At 39.9% G+C, this 23,992-nt stretch overlaps 1 protein-coding gene across 5 annotated transcripts; it reads left to right on the forward strand.

Annotated features, from left to right (window-relative positions):
* The first annotated feature begins 208 nt into the window (after positions 1 to 208).
* On the forward strand, positions 209 to 22,339 carry SRSF11 (serine and arginine rich splicing factor 11). Of its 5 annotated transcripts, none has more exons than XM_055725251.1 (13): positions 209 to 358; positions 510 to 659; positions 6,864 to 6,997; positions 10,988 to 11,097; positions 13,150 to 13,242; positions 14,717 to 14,766; positions 16,286 to 16,413; positions 17,411 to 17,492; positions 18,618 to 18,749; positions 19,331 to 19,420; positions 20,014 to 20,109; positions 20,754 to 20,892; positions 21,003 to 22,339. In XM_055725251.1, exons 2-13 carry the CDS (start codon positions 532 to 534, stop codon positions 21,198 to 21,200), a joined length of 1,380 nt encoding a protein of 459 aa, XP_055581226.1. In that variant the 5' UTR covers positions 209 to 358; positions 510 to 531; the 3' UTR covers positions 21,201 to 22,339. The 5 variants fall into 5 exon arrangements, with proteins under 5 accessions (XP_055581226.1, XP_055581227.1, XP_055581232.1 ...); XM_055725252.1 differs by having other exon boundaries at positions 21,006 to 22,339; XM_055725257.1 differs by lacking the exons at positions 209 to 358; positions 510 to 659 and adding an exon at positions 10,575 to 10,691.
* Positions 22,340 to 23,992: the final 1,653 nt, after the last annotated feature.

A 23,992-nucleotide genomic window follows, 5' to 3' on the forward strand; every position in this document is an offset into this window, starting at 1 on the left:
GGGCACTACTAGCAGTACGTCAGGGTAGATGCCCCCGAGCCCTATCCGGCCCTCTGAAAGACCGACCAGAAGTACTCTAGAGCCCCCGCCACCATCCGGATGAGCTTTGGCGATAAAACACAATGGATAGCCCAGCCCGACGCTCTCTTATCAGCACTGAAGTCCCTCAGCGCCGCCTCCCGCCCTGCGCACGCGCCGGCCGCCCCCCCGCGCGCCCGAGGCCGGGGACAGGCGCATGCGCAGGCGCGCGCGGAGGCTGGGCGCGAGGCCCGGGCCGTGAGCCTGCGCGGGGGCCGCGTGCGCCTGCGCGGGGGGCGTGCGGCGGGGCATTGTGGGATACTGCGGCCCAGGCAGGCTGGTGAGGCGGGCGGGCGGGCGGCCGGTGGTGCGCGGCGGCGGGGCAGGGCCGGGCCGGGCCGGGCCGGAGGCGGCAGGAGGCGCGGCGAGGAGCTGCAGCCGGGAGCTGCTGGGGCCTAACGCGCTCTTCCCTCTCCCCGATGTGTTTGTAGCAGCGGAGCGGGCGGCAGCGCAATGGCTTCGAGCAGCGGCACCGACGTGATCCAGGTCACCAACGTCTCCCCCAGCGCCAGCTCCGAGCAGATGCGGACGCTCTTCGGCTTCCTCGGAAAGATCGAGGAGCTGCGCCTCTTCCCCCCCGAGTGAGTTCCTCCCCCCGGAGCGGGCCCCTTCCTCCGCCTCTCCGCGGCCCGGCCGCCGCCTCCGCCTTCCCCTCCCCTCCCCCAGGCCCGCCTCCCGCCTCCATGGCGGCCGGCGGCAGCTCGCGCCGCGCCGATACTCCAGGCCGCGGGCTGCCCCCGCCGCCGCCCGCACCTCGGTCCTGCCGGGCCCCGCAGCCTCGCCCCGGGTGCCTGGGGCGCGGTGGAGCCCCCTGCCGCGGGCCGCGCTCGGCTGCCTCCGCAGATCTCTTTCTTCTTGACTTGCTGGGCTCTAGTACGGGCCCGTAGGCTTACCGCAATCGCGGTTACTCATGCAATTACGTTATGCACGTATGTGGGGAAAAGATGGTGGTTGATGGCGTGCTGTTACACGCGGGATGCCTCCTGTCAGACGCACATTTTACTCAGGAGTGTTTATTCCAGGATTGTCTCGCTAAAACCTCTGCTGTCTGCATAACCTCTGGAACTGTGGGCGGTTTATGGATTGTTGGCCAAAACCCTAAAACTTTTATATAAGTATGCCTTCTTTGCAAGGAATTTTGCGCAAAATGGGCAGGTAATCAGTAATACACAGACAATACACATTATTATGTTAGGCGTTAAAATTGATTTTGGTCACTTCAGTTTGATTTGTTTTGCAGACTCTAATGTCATTGTATGTTGACCTTTTGCATATGTATTATGTAAGTAAAAAGGTTTTCTTTTGCGGTGATGAACGAGGTTTGCTTGATTGGAGAAAAATCAAACAAGAACACAGTCAATTATTTTTACTACCCAAAACTTTGGATTTTTTTTACTTTAGGAAAAAAAAACCCACCACCAAAGCATTCATTTTCTTCATCATTGAATCTTCAATCCCTGTTAACACAAAACCAAGAAAATTCACCTACCCTGCTAGCTGCTTGTGTATGCAAATTCAGAAACAGTATTTCTAGTGTTTTTGCAGTTTCTTTATTTGGGTTGGATTTTGGCAATGCCGTGTTAGATGTTAAAGCATAGAAGGAGATGGACTGTATATGTGACTGAAATTGAGGGACAGTTCCAAATGCGAGAGTTGCATTGTTAATAACTGGGGTAACTGTACTTAAATGGCAGAACCATTAATGCTTGGCAGCCAGTGAAGTAACTCACCTTTAAACAGATGCAGTTATTTGTGCTGCTCTGTATTTTAATGTTTTGTTCAGTTTTTAAGGAAGGTTATTATGGGTGAATTCTGTTTCTGAAACTTTGTAGCTCTAGTTACATTAACTAATATATTTAAAGATCACTTTTGTGGTGTTGGAATGAAGTGCTCTACAAAAAAACCCAAAATCCAAAGCCCAGCCCAGCAAGTCTCCCTCTACCATACCTGAGACTGTCTGTACATTCTTCGCTTGGCTCCTTTGCACAAATGTCTAGTGAAACACTGGCCCCACAGGACCCTACTCGGTATAAGCATCAGATCTGTCTTGGTGTTTTGTGTTGGAGAGAAGTCTGTGATAGGTATGTTGTGGAACTGGGCTGTGGGAAGAGAAGAGGGGGCTTCAGGGACATCTGCATTGTAGCCTTGTGTCTGTAATGCTTGAGATGACTTAGGTACTAGTCACTATCGGTCTTCAGGGCGATCTTACTGGTTTGTGTCCTAGCATAAGTTTATTTCTGCCAGAAGGCTTAGGTCCTGCTTGTGACTGCTGCTTCCTTTGTTGTGGCACAGGTGTTCTTGTCACTTCAGCTGGGTTGTATTGTTGGTATAGAAAAATACCGAGTTGACTGCCTTTACAGCTGCCTTGGTGAAGGCTACGTGCTGAGGGAGAAAAGGCAACAAGATGCAAATAACTCCAGTGACCCAGGTGGCAGATACCTCAAATCGGATGACCAAAAGTTACTTACAAGATTTGGCCTAAATGTCTGTCTTATTTCAAAGTCTTAAATAAGAAGAGGATAATACTTCTTCATCTCATAGGGAGATTGTGAAGATTTCTTAGTATTTATGGGTTACTGTAGAAAAGCCATGGAAGAAATTTAATACGGAACAGGAAATGTAGTGAAACTAGATAGGGCTTGCACAGAAGGTGTAGAAAATACTGAATAGCTGTTGACATGAATGTTATATATCTTCATTCTAGAATGTATGGCTTGGTAGAAAAACAGCATTATTGAAAACTATGTAAATGTTGTGCAGTTGATATTAGACCTGGGCACTTTTCCGGACTGGGATTAATTTTTAACCTTACTGTTGTAAGAAGGTTTTGTATCTTTTCCTTTGTGCTGCTGCCCATACAGATGCCAAGGGCTCTGGCACCTCTAGACCTGCTGCAGTTCTCTGCTGGGGTGCTCAGGAATCTGATCTCAGATTGCTGAGTGTCTGATGTCATTTCACACCAAAGGGGGATGTATTTTCTGATAGTGGCAGGTTCTTTTATCTGTTTCTTTTAAAGCCTTTTCTGTTCCTTCTCCTTTAAACTTCACATCCTGACTTTTTCCCCGCCCATGGTGTTCATCTGTTTTTCAGGGGGTAGAAGATATAAATTGTAATCTGTAAATTCTCTCTGTAGTCTGAATCTCTGTAATTCCCAGGTTATACTTGGATTCTTTCTTGCATATAGTATTTCTGAGTAACCAGTTACATTTTTCCACTCCCTTATTTGATCTTGGTTACTCTGATTGTGCTGTCCCATGTTTAGATGTTCCTTATTCTCCCGGGCTTCCATATCAGATATAACTTCCAGAGCTTCTCTACACTTCTGTTTCTTCACCTTCATCTATCTGCTTATCCCAATTTATTTAATCAGCTATTACACATTTTATGTATAATTCAGCTTCGTATTGCACATTAACCCACAACCTTTTTCTTTTGTTTTACTTCTTACATTTTTCCTCCCCAAGCTTGCTTTTCCTTCTTCCTTCTGCTTTACCCCAGCTCTCTTGCCTGGTTCTTGCATTTATTGTATTCCATATAGCTTCATCCTCCTTGGTAGGCAAAACTGAAAAGTGAAAGGAGTGGATTTCTGAGAGTGCGGGGGTTGTGTTTTTTTTAAAAAAGGGGAGGAGGGGCATTGTGTGTGCATACACACGTGCTGATTTCAGCATATCCTGTTTAGCATATGAAAATTTTGTTTCCATCAAAACTTAAGTTTCTGCTCTGAAACTTGGATATAAAAAAGTTTATGCCACTGGTGTTTCATATACAAACCAATGTGTTCTCTAGTCTTGCTCTTTAACTATGAGTGATCCAGTCAAATTTTTATGGTCAGATAATTTTACCAAAAAAAAAGCACATCTGGTGGAGAATACAGAGTTAAAGCTTTGATAAAATGAGGAGTGTGCTTAATAAAAATTTCGTATGTGGATGGCATAGTAATTAGCAAGATCTTTTGTCTTATCTAATAATTGCCAATAAAAGTTACGCTGGCATTACTTGCAATGGTCACTGGTAGTTGTTCTGCTAAGAGGATGACGACTTTCAGTTTCCAAATGACACCCTTGGATTGGTTCTTTTTGGGGGGGTTCTTTGTTTTGGGTTTTTTTCTTCAGTTTTTTTTCTGGGTGCCTTTTTTTTTTAAAAAAAATGTTTCTTCCCACCCAACAAACATGGTAGTGTTGAAGAACACCTCTTGTGTGGTCAATGTATTCGATCCAGCCTGATTTTACATCAGTAATAATCCCGGTAATGGTGTTTATGTAAGTGGCAGAAATACCCTTTAAAAAAATCAGACAATATTTAAGATGTTGGTTGCAACGTGAGGCAACTTTGTTGGAGCAAGTAGTTAGAGGTTATGATACGAAGGTTGGATTTCCCTGTTTATCTGCTGTATTTCAGAATCTACGGTACTTCAGAATAGGTACGTTGTTCAGACACAAACCACAGTAAATTGTCGTGTGTCTCAGCATTCATAGGCATGATGTCTGAGAGACAATTACTAAATTTTTCGATCTCTGGTGAATTAGAATAATGATGTCCTTTTTAGGTAACTGTTGAGAACATTCTGTTCTTGATAAATTTCGCTCATTACAGCTTGGATTATAGAGTGACTGGAAATACATTTTTTAAAATGAAATACACTGATTTGTATTAAATGTCAGGCTGCATAAGCATAGCCTTATGTATTTTTGGTAGAACTTGTGGATTCAGGTAGCTGTACAATTTAGTACATAGTGGTACTCATGTCTACTCTGTCTCATGTTCCCATGTTATCACAGACCTTTTAAGAATGTTTGAAAATGCTGTACTGCATTTATGTAATAAATTGTTTACTTTTTTTTAGAACTTGGTTTAGTGTACCATTTGGGTATGCCATAACTTCTTGGTTTACTTTCTTTAAAATTTTACTGCTGTGATTTTGTTAAACACTATGGGCTAATGTTTCTCTAGTTTTTATGCTTTGGATTAGAAAAGGCACCATCTTGGCAAGCTACTTTGTATTCATAGATACAAAAGAGCTAATAGTTTCAATTTTTCTATCTCTGTGACATTAATCACTGCAGTGTTGCTTTCCAGTTTATTAAATCTGCAAGATGTTGGGTGAAATGGGTGTTTCTAACTTTTAAGATCCTAACAGCTGTGATACACTGGCTCCACTCTAGTTTTTCACATCAGGTGAAATTTAAAGTATATTAAAATGTGATCTGAAGACTTTAATTCTTGCATTTGTGTAACTTGCACGTCAGGCTGGGCCTTTGCTCGGTGGCGGTGAAGGTTAGATAGGTTTTGGCATTTGCACTAACAGAAATAGATCTTGGATGTCTTTCTCATTGATGTCGACGTCGTTCTCCTGAATTCTGACAGCACTGTCCGTGCTTTCAGTGCTTGGAGACTTGATCAGTGTTTTTCAACCCAGATAAAATTGTTTTGGGAGGGGGATGAGTTGTGAAGAGCTAGTTTTACAACCTTTTCTGGGAATCTGGTTAGTAAAAGTAGATCTTTGTCATGAAGAATTGAGAGGATGTTTCAGAGCTACCTCTTTAGGCTAATTTGTACCTCTGGTACTTGAGGGCAGAGCTGAATAGCACATGTACCCTGGCCTTGTTTAGGGACAGGGGGTTTAGGACTTGCTGCTACTTTTGGTACCTGCACTGTGCCTTCTGGAGGCAACTTTTAACTCATCTGCTGCACAAGTGGCCTGCGTACGAATTTTTCTTACTGTCTTTTAGTTTATATGTCTGATTAAAGCAAATTCTGCACCATTTTCAGGATATATGGACTCTCAAAGCCCATTCAGGACCTTTACCAGGTTGATTCTGCCTGCAGTTTTTAGACATTTGATTGGGGGCGGGGGCAGGGGGAGTTGCGCATGCTGTTGAATGGCCTAGAAATCTTTTCTGTTGTTGTAGGAAGTAGATATTTCTCGTTTTTTTTCCCCAAGGAACCCAAAACTTCTGCCTTCTCTTTTCCATGTCTGGGATTTTTTTGTGCAGTTCTGCTGACAGATGCTCGTTTTGAGCTGTGGAGTAGGTACAGACTTATCTTGTGAAGAGGTCCGTGCTTACTGATCAGTTTTTTAGGAGCTTCTCACCCATTAGTGAGGTTTCAACTGTAGTGTTGCCTACCTGAACTTCTTGATTTTCTTTGCTTAGTTCTGTTACCGCTGAATGATAGACACCTGTTTGGCGGCATACATCTCTTCAGAATGAACTTGGGCAGTTCCTATATGTGTGAGAAGCAGCATGATGGAAGTCTAGAAGCTTTTCTGAAATTGTGTTGATAACTAAAATCATAGTGGTCTTTTAATTGTTATCCTCTTATTTCATAATTCGCCTTAATAAGTATTTGGGGGCGTAAAGCAGAGAGTGTAAAACTACTGGGTTTGTTAACTTATGTGGTATACTTATTAGGTAACTTTTTCTTGAGCAAAATTTCTCTTCATCTTCTTCCCTTCTCACAGACAGGTCATGAAAACTAGTTTGCATTTAGGTGACTGGTCATAGATGTATTGTGTGTAATAGAATTAATGTCCGGTTACAAATGAGTCAATAAAACTATTTCTGCTATTTTACAGTGAATTAGCTTCATTCAGTTTAATTTTGTATCTGTGGTCATGCAAAGTGATGTTTGATACAAAACCTGAAATCATGTTCTTGCATAGAAAGTACCTTGCGACTTCCTGGTTTGACGAAAGTGGGGAGCCAGTAGAAGCTACAAGTTTCATGCTGTCGGGCTTGCTTCCATCTAAGTAAATTTTTGGGTTTTGTTTTGTTTTTTTTTTCCAGTGATTCTCCTTTGCCTGTTTCATCGCGTGTCTGTTTTGTAAAGTTCCATGATCCTGACTCAGCAGTTGTGGCCCAGCATCTGACAAACACTGTATTCGTTGACAGAGCGTTGATAGTCGTACCATATGCAGAAGGTTTGTGAATTGTTTAATGGCCTATGAAGCCACCATATGATGGCATTTTATTCCAGTATAGTTCACAAAAATGAGGATTAGTAAAATGTCAAACATGTAAGTTATTAACATTTTGAAACCCTTGGTATATTGCCATTGGCCCATGGATTATATGATTATTTTTTTTACTCTATTGACACTGAAGGGAAGTGGAAAGTTTACCTCTTACTGGTTTTGCCTGTCTTTAAGTTTAGAGTATTAACATCTTAGGCAGAATTATTTGCAAATTTTGCTCTTTATCAGTCTCAGTGAGACATTTTCCTAAACAAATTTACAGAAACAGGTCAACATTTTAAGGAAATTTTGCCTTAATAATTAAGTGTTTGCCACTTTGACATAGGTGTAAATCTCTTCATGAGAATGGTTTCTCCCTCCCTGAGAGTGCATGGGAGAGTAGATTAACATTTCTTTGAGATGCTGCCACTGTGTTTAGTTGGGAACTTCCTTGAAAAGGCACTCACTTTCATTGTGAATTCCAGTATACCAAGGGTTTGAATAATTATGGTTTAAATTGAAAGTGAGATCTTCCCAGAGGTGCCAAATGGGCACTGGTATTAGTTTTTTATTCCAAGTTTTCTTGTTCATCCTTGATATATTTGATAGAATTTCACTAAATAATAAACTCTTCTCTCTGTTATTTGTGTGTGTGATTTTTGTAGTGGAGAAGGCAAATGCAAAGCCCTTCCAGATGACTGAAAAACAGTGGGTCCTCTGCAGCTACAGGGGATTCTAGACATTAACTAAAGGCCAGCAAGCACTCAAGTCCCCAAGTGTTTTCCTGGTGTAACCACTTGTTAACTACATTTTCTCTTCTTCTTTTTATTTTTACATTTTAGGGTGTTACAGTAATTTGAAAGGCAATGAGCAGGGTTTTTGGAACTTACCTTAAAAACAAAGTGCTGAGAAGACACCTCTTCTTACAGAAGTCTTATTAAACTCTTCTAGACTTGCTTTAGAAGTAACTGATTTCCATTGTACTGTTTCTTGATTTACTTCTGAAATAATGGATTTTCCCAGATCGCTTGAATTAAATACATTCTCTGCAGATTAAGTCATGTTACAGTAATAAATTTGGTACATGGCCTGGGTTCAGACCTGTAATGAAGACATTGTAATGCTGTAGGCTGTCTTTTGAGTCCTGGGGAGCTGTCTTATCTCTGTATTCTTTAAACTTAAAAGATATGAAAACTCAATTTCTGGAACGTAGGAATCTGCAGCATGACCTTTGATTGAGATGTGCTGCTTTTTGAGAGTATAGAACACATTCTGAAATTGCCATTGAGTTACTGCTTCTGCTAGTTTAGGTATAATAACATAGCTGAAAGGTATCTTGTCCTCGTCTTTGTATTATAGCATGATATAGCAGCAGTCCATCTGAGTTAGTACAAAATACTCTCCAAGGCCCATGGTGAAGATTGTTAGTGTTTAACTTTTCCAATAAGGATAAAACCATTTTTCTCTTTGTCAGTCTGATTTTGTCCATTGTGCTTGATGGTGGATAAATCTGGCACATAGACAAATCTGCCCAGTAGTTTTGTTTCAGATTGTGTAAAGAAAATAATAAAGTAGAATATTTTAATGGGCCTGTTTAAATCAAGGAGTTCCTCATGGGCTGTTTCTTGTGGTGGTCTAGCAGATCACAATGTTGATGTTTTTGGCATAACGATGTGGCGTATCACAAGAGATAATGTTCAGCCCGTAAAGTTATGCCCCCTGGTTTTGTAATTATATGCTCTTGTCCCTGTGCTGGAGTATAGTTTTCCCTGCAAATGCATTCTGCCAGGGTCCCAATTCAACAAGCTATTTAAGCACAATACAGCAAGGTTCTTAAAACTATAATGAAATTGCTCATGTGCTTAAAGCCAGGCATATGCTTAATTACTGTGCTGAACTGGGCCCTTTTATCTTTTATTTTCTACTGTGATAATTCTGTATTAATATTGCCTGTCACTAAAGTGAATGTTTATTATCTGTTTAGTGCAATAATTATCCCCTATATCACAAGCGCACTCCAGTTTTAGCATACACAGACATTTTGGTGTTGGCTGTTGCTTTGTGTTATAGAACTATACACAAAGTCTACGGTAAGGTTTAGTATTTGTAATTTTCACTGTGATATTCCTAGATTTGGAAGGAACTCTTTAAGATTAAAGATGGCTGGGGGGGTATTTAGGTTCTTTGGTTAATGTTTGTTTCTTTTGTCTGTTTCTTTTTCTTTCATTTCTACACATTCATGCAGTATTTCATGGTTCTAACAAAGCAGCAGTAAAAAAAACTTGAAGCATGAAAATTAACTGGTGAGGGGCCTCATTGCTTTTTTTAAAATTGTAGTTTATTTATTTCTAAATACTTTTTTAAAAAACAATTAGAGGATCAGATGCATGATTTTTTTTTAATGGATGCAGATCTTCTATGAGGTGTCTCAAGATAAGTCTGAGGATTTGTATTTAGATGCCAGAAATGTTGTAGTTGCACTAATTTGAAATGTTTAGATATAATTTATAAATATCCTCTGAGACATAATTTTGCATGCAAAATTACCCCATAATCTCTCTGTAGGTATGTTAATATATTTATGCATTAATGCCCTTTATCTAAATGACCTTTTTCCCCCCCTCTCCCTCCATAACTTTTGGTATCTAAATTGATGACAGCTCAATGACACAAGCAAGATAACAGTGCTGTGTATTATACATTTGTTTATATTATCGGCACTTCTCAGTATAGGTGGAAGGAACCATTACCTTTATTTAACAGTGGTTTTTCTTTTTTGTTGTTGTGTTTTACAGTTCTTTTCCCTGGTTCAGCCTGAACTATATACCAGGCCCTGCTGAAAATACCACCCAACAGTTTTCTTCTGCAGCTTATCCAGTTTCTCTTAAGTGCCCTGTACATATTGTATGTTTTATGATGAGATGCAGTTTCTTAATATGTATTACAGAAACACTACTGGTATTTGCAAATATATAGTAAAATTGTTTTATTGAACTCTCATTCTGGGGGCTTGGGCACATTAACAAATTAATCCATCTGTATAGGGCTTTTGCTGTTGGATAGAATAAAAATACCTACATAATTACTTGTTTTATAGTAGGACCCTTAAAATATGTGCAGAGCAGGCAGTAAAATAAGACACTTGTCTTAGTTGGCTGCAAGATTTTGGGCCAGAAGTTTCTTCTGAAATGGCAGTATGTAGCAGCATTCTTGGTACAATAAGCATGGCACATATTGGAACAAATGCATTTTACTGCACAGGTAAGGAATGTGCCACGATATACTGTATGTATGCACCCAGCCACCCACAGACACACATACACAGCGTGTATTTGAAGATCTGCAGAGACCTTCATTTTCATTTGACAAGTCAGCAAAAGCCCTACGCTTGATTCAACAAAAAATATTTCCATACCTTCTCTTTAAGTTTTACAAAATTTATATGGTAGGTTAAAAGAAAACATAGTGAACTGTACCATATTATTAACCCCTAAATCAAACTTTTTTTGTCTTGTGTATCTTGATTTTTCTGTGTGCTTTATAGTGAAGCAGCCGACACGAGTCGTTGTTCATAAAACAGCTTTTGAAAGTTGAGAGCACACCCCTGGAGAACCGACTGTGCTTGCTTACGTTTGGTTCATGACTTAAAAATCGAGTACAGGTGATGAAATCTTGGCAGTGTTAACAAAAAAGTAGTGTGTATTGTGCTATTTTTTTGCTCTAGAAACTTAACCATTTGTAGAGAAAAAGGAACAGTCAAATTTTCACACATTGAAGTTTCATTCTGACAAAAAAATTAATGATAAATATTAATAGACATCAAGCTTTGTATTTTAGCCAACATAAGTACTTTCAACAAACTCAGGTGGTGTATCAGGGAGACATTTTCTGGGTGTATTTGTGTATTTTCTGCCTTTGAAATGGAATGCGTTCTAATGCAAGGCTATTTCTCTGCAGGAGTTATTCCTGATGAGACTAAGGCTTTGTCTCTCTTGGCACCAGCTAATGCTGTGGCAGGTCTGCTGCCTGGAGGTGGACTCCTGCCTACTCCCAACCCACTTTCTCAGGTAGGCTTTCCAGTTAGGCTAAAGTCAAGGCAAATTATTAGTTGTATTGTTAGATTCTAACTTACCTTCTCTTGGGTTTTTTTAGGACAAATAGACCGATGTGCTAATACGGATTCCTAAATGTTTTAGTTCATATACCTTGATGGATTGTTACAGCTGTCTGATATGAATTGTGGCAAAATGGCGATAAGTTGCCAGATGGGTTAATTTTGTTTCCTTAAGGTGTTACTTCTGGTATCTCAGGGGCCCTGTGTTTATCTCTCTTTCACCCCTCTTCTATCCATTGCATGCTTACAGACGGATTTGACAAGCCATAGACATCTCGTAGCTTTTAAATTCATGAAGTTCAAGGAGCTGACATGCTGTGGAGATACCTTCTGTTAATACTCCAGCTGAGGGGGAAAAACAGTAGCTTGTATTTGTTCAATATCTAAATACACAAGAATTTGTGTGGAAGATGAACAGCAAGAATAATAGATTGTGGAAAAAGTTTCAGTCAAAACGCATACCTTATTAGGGAACAGAGAATCAAAGTACTAGAGGCAAAGTAATAAGAGTAAAGCTTCATTAATTCTGCAGTTCTCACATCTGCTTCGTCTTGTGCTTAGCTCTTTGTGTAGCTGCTGTTAGGGTTTCTGATTGCATGAAAGATACACTTGCCATTGAGTTGTTCAGAAGGTCTTTATAACCATATGCAGAGGGAAAAGTCTAAACTTTAACTGTGAAACTTGAGGAAATGGATGGAAGAAACAAATCAAATACTGTCTTAAAGATTTCTTTCACCTAAACCTGTACATATATAAATTCCTGAAAACTATTGTTGAACCACCTTAATTTTAGTTCTGTCACTGAATCCCCACCTACTCCCAATCCATTTAATGGTAGAATTTATTTAACACATCCATTTTTATGGAAAATGATGGTGGATGGTCAGTTGTTGGTTTTTTTTTTTTCAAGCGCATCTTGAAAGCTTGTTACATAGCTCCTTTTGGCTGTTGCTGGGGGTTGGGCACCTAACTCAGTAAAAATGAATTAGCTGTAATTTACATTCACAAAATCAACATGTGGGAATGTGGCTTTTTATTTTGAGACTGCAGGGAGAAGCCAATACAATTCAAGAGATCAGCTAATGGAAAAACTCGTCAAAAAGTGGAAGGTTCTGCTCCCTTGCTCTTGGCTACATGCTCTTCTTGCTGCTGCTTTTGTGCTGGCTCTGGAGCTCATCTGCTCCTGTAACAAACTGTTGTGTTGGCCTGATGCAGACAGCACAGAAATAAGTTCTCTGATGGCTCAGTGGGTTGAATTGGTTGACAAATGAGTCTCAAGTGCCGGAGCAGTCAGAAGGGAGGTGGTGAGAAGGAAGGAAGGGGGAGCAAGGCCTCATAGCAACAGGACAGTGTTTGATTAACATAAGGTCATGAGGGTTTTAGCATGGTGTGTGTTTTGTTCCCCCCTATGTTTTGATCATGTCGCTTTAAATGGCCAAAAATGAGGTTCCTTTAGGAGACTTCAAGATTACTCTAAGGAATTCACATGTATGCCATCATCCTACATATTCTTTCAGTAGCTTTCCAACTCATTTGCCAGTTTTAAGCGAGTTTGAGAAATTTCCAGAGAGATAGTAATATTATATTGTCTTTTAACATAAAACATGTTAATTTCAATCCTAACTTGATTTAGATATGTGGTAGCTGGCTCAGAAACTTTGTCATTTTAACACTGGAAAATAATTTCATTTTAAACTGTTTCTTGAATGCAGTAGAATGCTTTACTTTCTTACTTCCCCCCCTAGCCCGTCCTTGGGATGCAGAGAAAACAGAATTTCGTTTTAGAATATTTATAGGAAAAAAAATCTTTCATACACTAGGCTTTGAAATACCCAAATAAGGAAAACCAAAATACTCTCACTGGCCTTAATATAACATCTTCTGTAGCTAGAAGCCTAAGTAAAACCCAGTTCAGGTTTCCACGTGTCTTAATGCGTGGGAATCTTGATCTAACCACTTTTTATCAATGGAATATGGCTTTGTCTAATTGCTGTCTTTGTTACAGATTGGTGCTGTTCCTTTAGCTGCTTTAGGAGCTCCTGCTCTTGATCCTGCCCTAGCTGCTCTTGGGCTTCCTGGAGCAAATTTAAACTCTCAGGTATGTCACACGTTCTGAAATTTCCTTTATTCTCCCTAGCACATGCATAGTTTGACTAGCATACATGGTGCTCTTAGTGTTCATCAGTATATTAAATAACAAGCTGGAGATCTGGAAATACTATACTTAGGTTTGAAGAAATGTTACAAAATATTACTTATTTTTAAAGACTTGGCTCAGTGTAGGCTGCTGGCTCATTTAAACGTCTTTGTTTCTATAAACATAGCATGTTTATTGTTGCTATAAACTTAGCATGTTTATAGGTGAACACTTCGTTACCCTATTTTCTTTTTTAAATGTAATTTTTATTTATATCAGTTTAACAGCCACTGTCTGAAAAATGCAGTGATTGATTTTTCTGAACACCAGTTTGGAAAAAATAGTACCTGTAGGAGTATCAAATCAAATGCTAGAAGGACCTAAAAAATAATTTGGGACTAGTAATCTGATATTTCAGATATGTGTCATTATCAAGCTATGAACCTGTCTTGTACTGACAGTAAAAAAACTCGACTTCTTAATTTTGTAGGAGTAGAAAATACTGAGGAGACCTTGTTAGACTGTAGTCTTTTTAAAACTGAATAAAAGTACTTAAGTACTAAGTAATAGTAGAATATTCGAGTTAACATTTGATACTGTATAGAGAACGTGTTTTACAGGTACAAAAATTTGATGCATTGCTAAGAAATCCATCATTTAGCATTCTCTTTATGCATGCCATGTGTAGTAACAAGCAAATAATGGTGATAATGAAATAACAAATGGGACAAAAAGCATTCTAAATGCGTATTAGAAAAATACAAATTTGGTATGATGAAGATTTGTTTCCTCTGTCCATTAAGCCAGCTGATTGTAACAAACTGTTTAGGTTGAGCATGTGGCTGCCTCTGTATAAAGAAAATTATTGGGGACTAACCATTTTGTTGTTAATACACCACTGCTACAGGAAGTGAGCAATTGTAATAATATCTGGATTTTCCTAAGAGCTGTAAAGTATGTATTTTTTGTGGAATTTTTAAAGTAAAGAATTTATGAAGAATAAACAGAAGCTTGACATTGAGACTTCCCATGGACAGGCAACTTAGTTCTCTTTAAGAGGTCTCTCCTTAAGTAACAGAGAAATAACCTGTAAATATCAGAAGTGTATTTGTATATTAAAGTTCTTTGATTCTGTTCTGGAAAGGGCCTGTGCTTGGTTGCTGTAGAAAAAAACCAACTACCTAAGCACCACTGAAATGTGATGTTGGCACCCTCACCACCATCCACAAGTTCTAAACCAGAACAATACGCCCTTTCATCTGTGACTTGTTTGGGGGTGTGTGTTTTGTTTTGTTCTTTCCTCTGTAGAGACTTTGTGCTTTAGCTAATGCTTGAGCATACGTTCAAGGAAGGTAATATTCCTAAACATATACATCTTCCAACAGGGTTTAAACTTTTTTCTTTTTTTTTTTTTTTTTTTCTTTTCTCCTCACAGTCTCTTGCGGCAGATCAACTACTAAAACTTATGAGCACAGTGGATCCAAAGTAAGCATCAGTGTTTACAAATACTTGTATTGCAATACACTTGGATCTTGGGAATATCTGTTGTGATAAATTATCCAGTCTTTGTCCTGCTGGATCTAATTAAGGTTGGAGAAGACTAATGTCCTGGGGATCTTGTGCAGACTCTTTTCTGTGGTAGAGAGAAGGGGAGGAAATTAAGATTATCCAACCTTGCATCTGTGGAATAATGCCGATTAATTTCTGGGATTTCATTTTGCTAGAGACAGAAATTCAGTTTTTTGTATGTCATTTTTGTCACTTCTGTGTCTAACTGTAAAGGTGCATCTGGCACCTTAGTCCTGCGAGGTCGACATGGAGGGGCTGTAACTGAGAATGTGCCGAGACCAGCAACTGTTGTAAAAGACAGTAACAAAAGTCTATGTATGCTACAGCTATCAAAAGATAACAAAAGACAGCATCTTTTATTACTTGGTAGAAAGAAGGAGCAAATAACAGTAAGCACAAGTATTTGCTCATTTTATTTAAGTATCCAGAAAAAGGATAGTTTTATTCGAAGTATTATGGCTTGGGGACAGCAAGTAGGGAAGGATTGTAGTGCTTAGTGTGCCGTTAAGCTACTGATAACATTGCTGTGGGATGATGGAAGCATATGCCATTGGAAAAAAGCTATTAGACACATTAGTAGATGAAAAGTCTACTTAAATGCAAAGAAACCACATCTGCCTCAGAAAGCCTTTGTGTTGCATACTGCATGAAACTTTGGAGAGAATTCTTTCCATTCTCAACTTCATGAAAGATACCGATGTATGCTTGCCCTGCTGCTGTATTAGCTAAATAGACTCTAACCCTGTTTGGCTCTTCCATTGTTTTTACATTGTCAGAGCAATCTGACCTGTACCAGGGGATAAGGTTATACATGTGATCTATCTTTGTTTTAATACTGTTCTGGTGTATTATTACCTATTTTAAATTGACATTTCTGTAAGCAGGGAATGCGTAACTGATTGAACGAAATAGTTACTCAAGTTAGCGGATTAGATAAACATCAGTCAGGTATATTGGGTATACCTGCCTGGTTTCAAAGCCACCTTGTAGAACACACCTTCCACACTTAAAATTCCACCGGTGTTTGTATGCTTCTCAGTGTGGCTTACAAAAATGAAGGCTGGCTCTCTACTGCGTAACATAACTCTTTCCTGTGGAGTTGCTTTTTCAGGTGATGAGAACTGAAATTTTGTTGTGCAAAAATGTTCTGAAAAGTCTCGTTAGAAACATCTGTGCAAGACAGTACAAACTTTCCTGCGATTTACAGTTTACTGGAATTCTAAGAGCTGTATATGCTAGTATCTTGTGCTGCTGTTTTCAGCACAGATACCGCATCTTGGACTTAATACTCTGTTGCCTGAATGGTGACAGAATGCAGGCTGATCCAGATTCATTTGGATCGGTCACTTGGAATAGGCTACAAACGGACAATGGAGGCATTTCTTTCTTGGATTCATCAATACTGAATTTCTAAAATTCTTTTTTTATTTACCAGGTTGAACCATGTAGCTGCAGGTCTTGTTTCACCAAGTCTGAAATCAGATACCTCGAGCAAAGAAATAGAAGAAGCTATGAAAAGAGTACGAGAAGCACAGTCATTAATATCTGCTGCTATAGAGCCAGGTAATTTTAAATTGTAGAATACTTTGTTCAGTTCAGGGTGAGAGTTTTGATGTAGTATATGATAAAAGCTAATAGTCTGTTGCAAAATATTGGCTTATTGGCTTAATGGTTTCATGTTCTGCACTGACTTAATTTATAGTTGACAGGTTTTTAATTGTCCTACAGTGTGAATGCTGCATGCGTTCTGCAGAATGATGCAGGGAATTAATCATCTGTTGTTTTTCCCAAAATTCATTTGATCTGAGGACTGCAAAATGCTTGAGCTGCCCCTGATGGAAGTTCATACTGCCATCTCTGAGATTTCATTGGAAACAGCAAGTGGCTTAACCACTTGACATCCCAGTGATGTTTGTTCTTGGGGATTATTTCCTTCCTTTTAATTCCTAATCTGTGGAAGTTTGTAAGTAATTCTTTTTATTGAAGCTTAGTCTGATAGGCCTTATTCTAGAAAAAGATGCAGCAGTTCATCCATAAATGTCAGATCCACCAAATCTGAGAAGCAGTAACTTGGAACTCTGAAAATACAGTTTTGCAGCCCTCCTGATACGTTTTCAGGGAAGAAAATGCTTTTATTATACCAGAAAAATGGGCTGATAGTTTTGCTTGAGGCTTTTTGTGGGAAATTCAAAACAATAATTTGAGAGATTTCTTCAGCCCTTCCCCAAACAGCAGAAATTCTGAGATTTTTAACAAGACTTCCCTTTGCCCTGCAGCTGTCATCTTTTAATTGACTTAAACATTTTCTGAATTTCGACTTCTTCAGTTTTGCATAAAACTCTATGTTGATGTCACATACCCGTCTTTGTCATGTGTTTGTTGTTCATGTCATCTTGTGAGGAAAAGGATAGATAAGCCTTAATTTCAAATGTCAAAATATTCCGTAGGTTTTCTTTATTATATCTATAGCATGAAACTCAGTTTGCTTTCCTTTATAAAATCTTTTTGAATACTAAAGTAACATTGGGGGGTTTGCTATGTTTTTCCTTCTTAACTCTAGACAAAAAAGATGAAAAACGAAGGCATTCAAGGTCAAGGTCACGCTCAAGGAGGAGGAGGACACCTTCTTCATCTAGGCACAGGTAGTTAGATTATTTGAATTTAAAAAACCACACATATCTGAAACAATTCCTTCAAAAATACTTGTTGGAAGTAACACTTCACTGGTGGAGGCTGACAGACGGAAGGATGTCCATGACCTGAAGAAAGCTGAGGCTGCGACTTGGCTAGGCTGTGCTGTGAGAGGGAGGCCCACCTCTGTTTTTGTAGAAAGGGTCCGAGAGAGACGATAGCAAAAAGTATTTTGAAAAATAAACCATTGCAGAAAGCATGTCAGGGCACCTAGTTTGGACTGGACTCCAGTTTTATTTATCTTGTATCAGATAAGAAACACCTTAGCGCAGAGCCTTGGTTGTACACCGCCCTCACTACTATGAATACCTAAGGCATTGTAGGCTGTCCGTTTTACAGTAGTTCCTTAAATGGCTGTTCTTTCTTCAGTCTCTTTCCAGTGTGCTCGTGTGGCACTTAAAATTTGTCTTAACACCAAGTACTAAGAGGCTTCGCTGAGCATTGTTATTTATGTATGTAAACATTCATCTATTGGGCTGTTGGGTTCTAGTATGTGCAGCAAATTCAGCTTAGTGGAAGTCTCTGGGACAAAAGTTTTTCTAGCATTTTCTAGGTATGATTTACTTGGAGATCAGGTCTGGTCAGGTGTCCTGACCAGAGATCTTAATATTGTCCTGCCCAGACAGAAAGGCATATGGCTTGTTTAAGCTGTTGGCTTGTCAACTGCAATTGGACAGTGCGTGCCAGTGGTCCGTGCAAAGCCATTTTAACAGTGGCCTTCCCATTTGTACTTTGCTATTTGCATGTTCAGTAATTGGCTTGTATTTGGTTTAGTGTACTAAAAAGGTCTTTGCATTTCTGTGTGACTTAGCAGTTTTCCTCTACAAAAGGACTGATACTTACAAGGAGAATAGTAAGAGAGCTGATAGAAGCATCATTGTTCTTTGACATTTAGCATTTGTGCACTTACTCTTCCCGTTTCCTTGGCGGACTCAATGAGACTCCTTTGCTGTTTTCTATGTTCTTTTTTCTGTATCATTGTGCATTATAATACTATTAGCACTGAGCAGATGGATTCTGAACGGTATATCAAAATTTCATATATTTAACTCCCTTGTACGACGTGTTACTGGTAGACGGTCAAGAAGCAGATCAAGGAGAAGGTCCCATTCAAAATCAAGAAGCAGGAGGCGATCCAAAAGTCCAAGGCGAAGAAGATCTCATTCCAGAGAGAGAAGCAGAAGGTCTAGGAGCACATCCAAAACCAGGTGATTGCTTCAGTAAATCTCATCTATTTGCTTTAAATTAAATTACTAAATTCTGGTGCTTAATTGAAAAAATACAATCAAAAACCACACAACCCAAAACGTTAAAAAAAACCCCACAAATAAACATAAAACCTAGGGCACAATGAACTGGTGGTTCTTTTTAAAGTCAGAGTCTTTTGTAACATGTCACAGAATTACATTACAATTGCCCCATACACATGCAGTTAGTTACATAAAAACATGTAACATGCTTTTCCTGAGAGTCAACAGATGCAGCAGGAATTAGCTGAATCACTCACTAGCTGTCTTTGCAAAGCAGGAAATGTGAGCATCTAGACTTGCAGATTTTGTGCTGTTCGTACGCAGAAGCTATCAAAGAGCTGTTCTTTATTTTGCTATAGATAACTGTAATCTTTGTTGCCATTCATACAGTGTGACTGGCCCCAGGAATACTAAACAATGTATACTGTCCAGTGTAGTTACTGTGTCCTCATTCATTTTCGTACATGGCAAAAACAGTGGAATGCTGCTTGAATAGTTTGAAACCGACTTGCACTTAAAATCTGTGTTTTACTTAAAAGGGATAAAAAGAAGGAAGAGAAAGAAAAGAAACGTTCTAAAACTCCCCCCAAAAGCTACAGCACAACTAGACGATCAAGAAGCACAAGCAGGTATGGTCATATGAAAGTTTTCCTTGGTCTCTATTTTCAGCATGCTTTATCCACTTCAATAGAAATAGCATTCTTGTGTGTAATAGGGTGATGATTCTGTTGTGGGCATATTGGGTGCATGCACAAACACATGGATATGCTCTCTCTCTATGTCTGTAAGCTGCTTTATTTCCACCCCCTGGTTCCTGCAGTTTTGTGGAGGTATTGTTTGGACTTGGAATAGTTTTACTTGCTGTATATCAAAGAGAGTGTGATGCTTTGAGGTCACTATTAAACTCTTCCCTGATTCGTGGAATAAATACATGCAAAGTGTGTGCCGTTCTTTTTTTAAAAAAACTTCTAAAAATTAACTTGCCATATTAACAAGAACAAACTGTTTCTATTTGCAGAAAGAGTCAGTGTCCCTAATACATTCTAAGCTAGCGATTTGTTTGTGGAGGTAGAACAGGAAACAACTTAACTCTGCTGAGCAGCAGCTGTGTGGGCTTTGCAGTGCTGCTGATAGTAAATACCCATTTAGAGTTACATGTATTTACTCCCTGTTGCTTGTGCTGGTTTTGGAGCCAGAGATGTATTTGATCTCTTTCTTGCAGAGAAAGACGACGTAGAAGAAGCAGGAGTGGAACACGGTCACCTAAAAAACCTAGGTCTCCTAAAAGGAAAATGTCACGGTCTCCATCTCCGAGAAGGTCAGTAAGCCTCTTGCCTTAAAAAAAACACCACTAACCAACTGGTTTTTGGGTGGAAAATTCCCAAGATGTGAACTATAGCAAAGATCACAGTGGGGTTATTTCGAAGGTGGTGTGTGTTTGGCTTGTTCCTTATACCTAGCCAGTAAGCTGACTTCTCAAGGGAGAGTGTGCAGCCTGCTGCTGCTTTTACCGTAATTGAATCAGCTTCAGGCATAGAGGATCTCTGATAGTGCCCAAGAACTCCAAACACGAGGTGTTCAGGGGTGAGGAGCAGGAGATACCCAGAGTGCCCGGCCCATGTGGCTCTGTACAGTAGGAGTCAGCTGGCGTTCGGGTGGGCCTGGGCGATTTGTGATCCTCTCCCTGGATGGGGGGAGCATGAGGTGCTGCTTCGTAAAATGCTGCGGTGTTGTGTTCTTAACACGGTCTTCCTTCTGCTTCGCTTTGTTGTATGAGCCATAGCTAAGAATTGGGGATGTTTGGTGATTTTCTGAAAGTGAATGGTTTATCTTCGCTGCACGCTGCTGTTTTCTGTCTTTAGATTTGTAATGAGCTATGGGTAGCGGTCTGGACACTGTCTGTGTTCTAGTTACGCACTGGTGTGATAGCGGTTTTCATTCTACGTACTTTTATCATTGTAGACATAAAAAGGAAAAGAAGAAGGATAAAGACAAGGAGAGAAGCAGAGATGAGAGGGAGAGGTCAACAAGCAAGAAAAAAAAAAGTAAAGACAAAGAGAAGGATCGAGAACGAAAATCCGAGAGTGACAAGGATGTGAAAGTATGTTTAAAAACCTGTTTAACTTCCCTGCCTGTGCTGTAGTATTAACCTTAAACCAACAGGGGCTTTGAAAGCAAGTTTTACTTTTTTTTTTTTTTATCTCTGCAAAGCAGGTCACAAGGGATTATGACGAGGAAGAACAAGGATACGACAGTGAGAAGGAGAAAAAGGAAGAAAAGAAAATGGTGGATTCTTCCTCTCCTAAAGCAAAGGAGTCTGCCGCTGATAAAGGCAGCGGCGATTCAGCAAGGGAATCCAAAGTCAACGGGGATGATCATCATGAAGAGGACATGGATATGAGTGACTGAATTTTGCCTTTGCAGTGAACAGAGCTGCAGACGTGCATCAGTGTCATTCCTGTGTGATTCTTTTATGCTGTACTTGTTAATCCTAAATCTAGATGTATACAGCTCTGAGCTATACATGGTTTGTAAATCTCCTGATACTAACTCACATCAAAAGCTTTATAGAAAGGTAACCATTCTTGTTCTGGCCAAAAGGGATTGCGTAGCCAAGCGATTTTTACTAACTTGGTGATGCTTCAAGCAAAAGTAAAAAGCTGCATGCATCTACAGCAGGCATGGACTGTTTGTTGTATGATCTCCTTTAGTAAATCAGCTCACTTATGATAGTGTTTCTAGAATTTGATTCATTGCAGTAATAGAGCAGTATAGGGAATGCACTGACTGCATGTTGATTGTGGCAGAAACATCCTACATGTTCTAAAGTCCTACAACATACGGTGGATCTACTTAAAGGTCTTAAGTGTGACTACACAAAGAAATTTGACAGTACATCTGAAAATAAGCGTTCTGATATAGCTAGGGTTTTTTTGTTTTGTTTTGTTTTTTTAAGCCATGTGGCTGGGGTTTGTTTGTTTTGGTTTTCCCGGTGGGTTTTGTTTGGCTTTGACAAAGTTAAAATGCACTAACCTTTTTGAGGGCTTTTGGGTTTTTTTAATCTGTCAGTTGAAATCCATCTCAGGAGACTCGTAATAGTTTGTAACTTTTCTTCTTGAGCCTTGGGAAGTAAAAATCTCTGCTCAGTCAGTGCCCAGTCATTAAAGGTTGATTTGTGCCGTTTTCATAATCCAGGTCGTGTTATTTGTTAATGAGCTAAACACATTGCAGAAAGGTAGTGCATTTTAAGATTGACCTTCATATGCTTTTAAAAGCAAGTCTACTTGATAATGTACTTTTTACTTGATCTCAAGTTGTACAAACTAATGAATTTGTGTTTACTGTCACTGCAGTAGTAATCTTATGCACACAGTGATTCCATGTTATATGCAAAGTAGTTAGGCAAGCTGTTTTCTTAGTTACAGAAGTTCGAGAGCTTTTACTTTTGTGCAGGTAAAAAGACAAAAGTAGGCTACAGTCTGTGCCATGTTGATGTACAGTTTATGAAATTGTTTTACAAAACTTTGATAATAAAACCCTTAAACTTATACTTGTGTTCCTATAAAACTCTGCTGGTATTTATTTACACCACTGAATGTATGAAACTTTACCTCATTCATTTAGATAATCTGTTTTTCCCCATCTACCTATCTTAAAAAGACCGTAACAACTCCATGTCTTCAAAAACTGTAAGTGTGGTGACAGAGCTGCTCAGCCTGCCGTTTTACCTCTAGTCACATACGTTACACTACAGAATTATTTTACTTTTGGGGGAATGAAGGGGATGGGCTTAAATGGGAATCTAAAGGTGTTATGGAACAAGTACTTTTAAAAAGAATATGTATTTGTAAAAATATTTTGTATTTTCATTGAAACATGAACATTCACCTCTTCAGGATGGTAACAGAAGACTAGCAGAAGGAGGAAGCAGCGTGAGCTTTGTGCATATCGAGTAGGCTGTTAACATCGACCAAGGACTCAACCGGTTTACATTAGTAAGTTCTGGAATGAAACTGTAAGTGGTGCTTGAAATGCTTGAATCTGATGAGTCAAACCACCTTCTTTCTAAACCGTCCTTCTGCCCCAGGCAAAGTGGAACTTGCCATTTAGATATGCAGTGTCATTTTTAGATTTTGTAGAAATGTAAATTTTTACCGTTTTGAGTATTTTGTCAATACAGAGAGGTATATGTCATACAACCAGTTCTAGGCATTTATTTCTAGCGGAGAGGGAAAGGTGATAGTTCTTGTAATAAAATAAAAAAATCAGACATGGACAAGGTGCATGATGTCTTCATAGATGTGCCTTTTTTTGTTGTCATCAAGATATTTATATGTGAAGTACAAGAACATAAACCAATTTATAGTAATAAAGTAAACCTCCTTGATCCTTAGACCGTGTTGTTGTGAAAGTCATTCACGTGCTGCAGTGAAGGACCAAGTCAGGGTGTCTCGCTCAAGAGCTACGTGTAATTAAGTGTCGCTTCTCATTTATTTTGCCAACGAACCAAGCCAGCTGTGAACTGTGTACCTCCTGCAGTTTTGGTTTGTTGCCTTGCAGGGGCAGAGCAGGTAGAGCCGTGTGGCGAGGGGTGGCTGCTGGTGGCAGCAGGGAGCAGCCTGCCCTCCTGCATTGCTCACACCTGTACCGGAGCTTCCTCGCCCAGGCACATGCATGCCACGTTGCACACGGCACAGAGCCAGAACTACTTTATTTTAGTAATTTGAAGTTGGTTTGCTAATTATTACGGAGCACAGGCTCACCAGCCTCTCGAGGGGAGGCCTTCCAAGTCATGTCACACCTCGCTGCAGGACTGGAGTATCCTGACACAGCCGTAGCTCCGGGGCTCTGGCATCGCTGCAGCTGGGCTGAAGGGAGCCTAACTGGCAGTTTTTCTGCTTTAAGTTGTGCAGAGATCCAGGCAGCCATGGCCCCGTGTGGTGCAGCACCCTTGAGCACTGCCTGGCTGGGTCACAGCCCAAAGATGCTGAAGCACAGTAACAGTAACTTGCTAATTATGAACTGAAGGATGAGGGAAAGTGGTTCCTTGCTTTTCTCCCAGTGTCTTTGGCAGGCTGCAACCACCAATCAGCAACTATTTTTAGACCAAACCTAAAACTGTTGGTACAAACACCAGGTAGGAACCACCGGTGAATCATGTTCTTTTGTGGGTTGCAGCTGCTGAAGCCCACGCCGTGTTA

The sequence above is a fragment of the Falco cherrug genome, chromosome 12 (genome assembly GCF_023634085.1).
Source record: "Falco cherrug isolate bFalChe1 chromosome 12, bFalChe1.pri, whole genome shotgun sequence".
Classification (NCBI taxonomy): Eukaryota; Metazoa; Chordata; class Aves; order Falconiformes; family Falconidae; genus Falco; species Falco cherrug.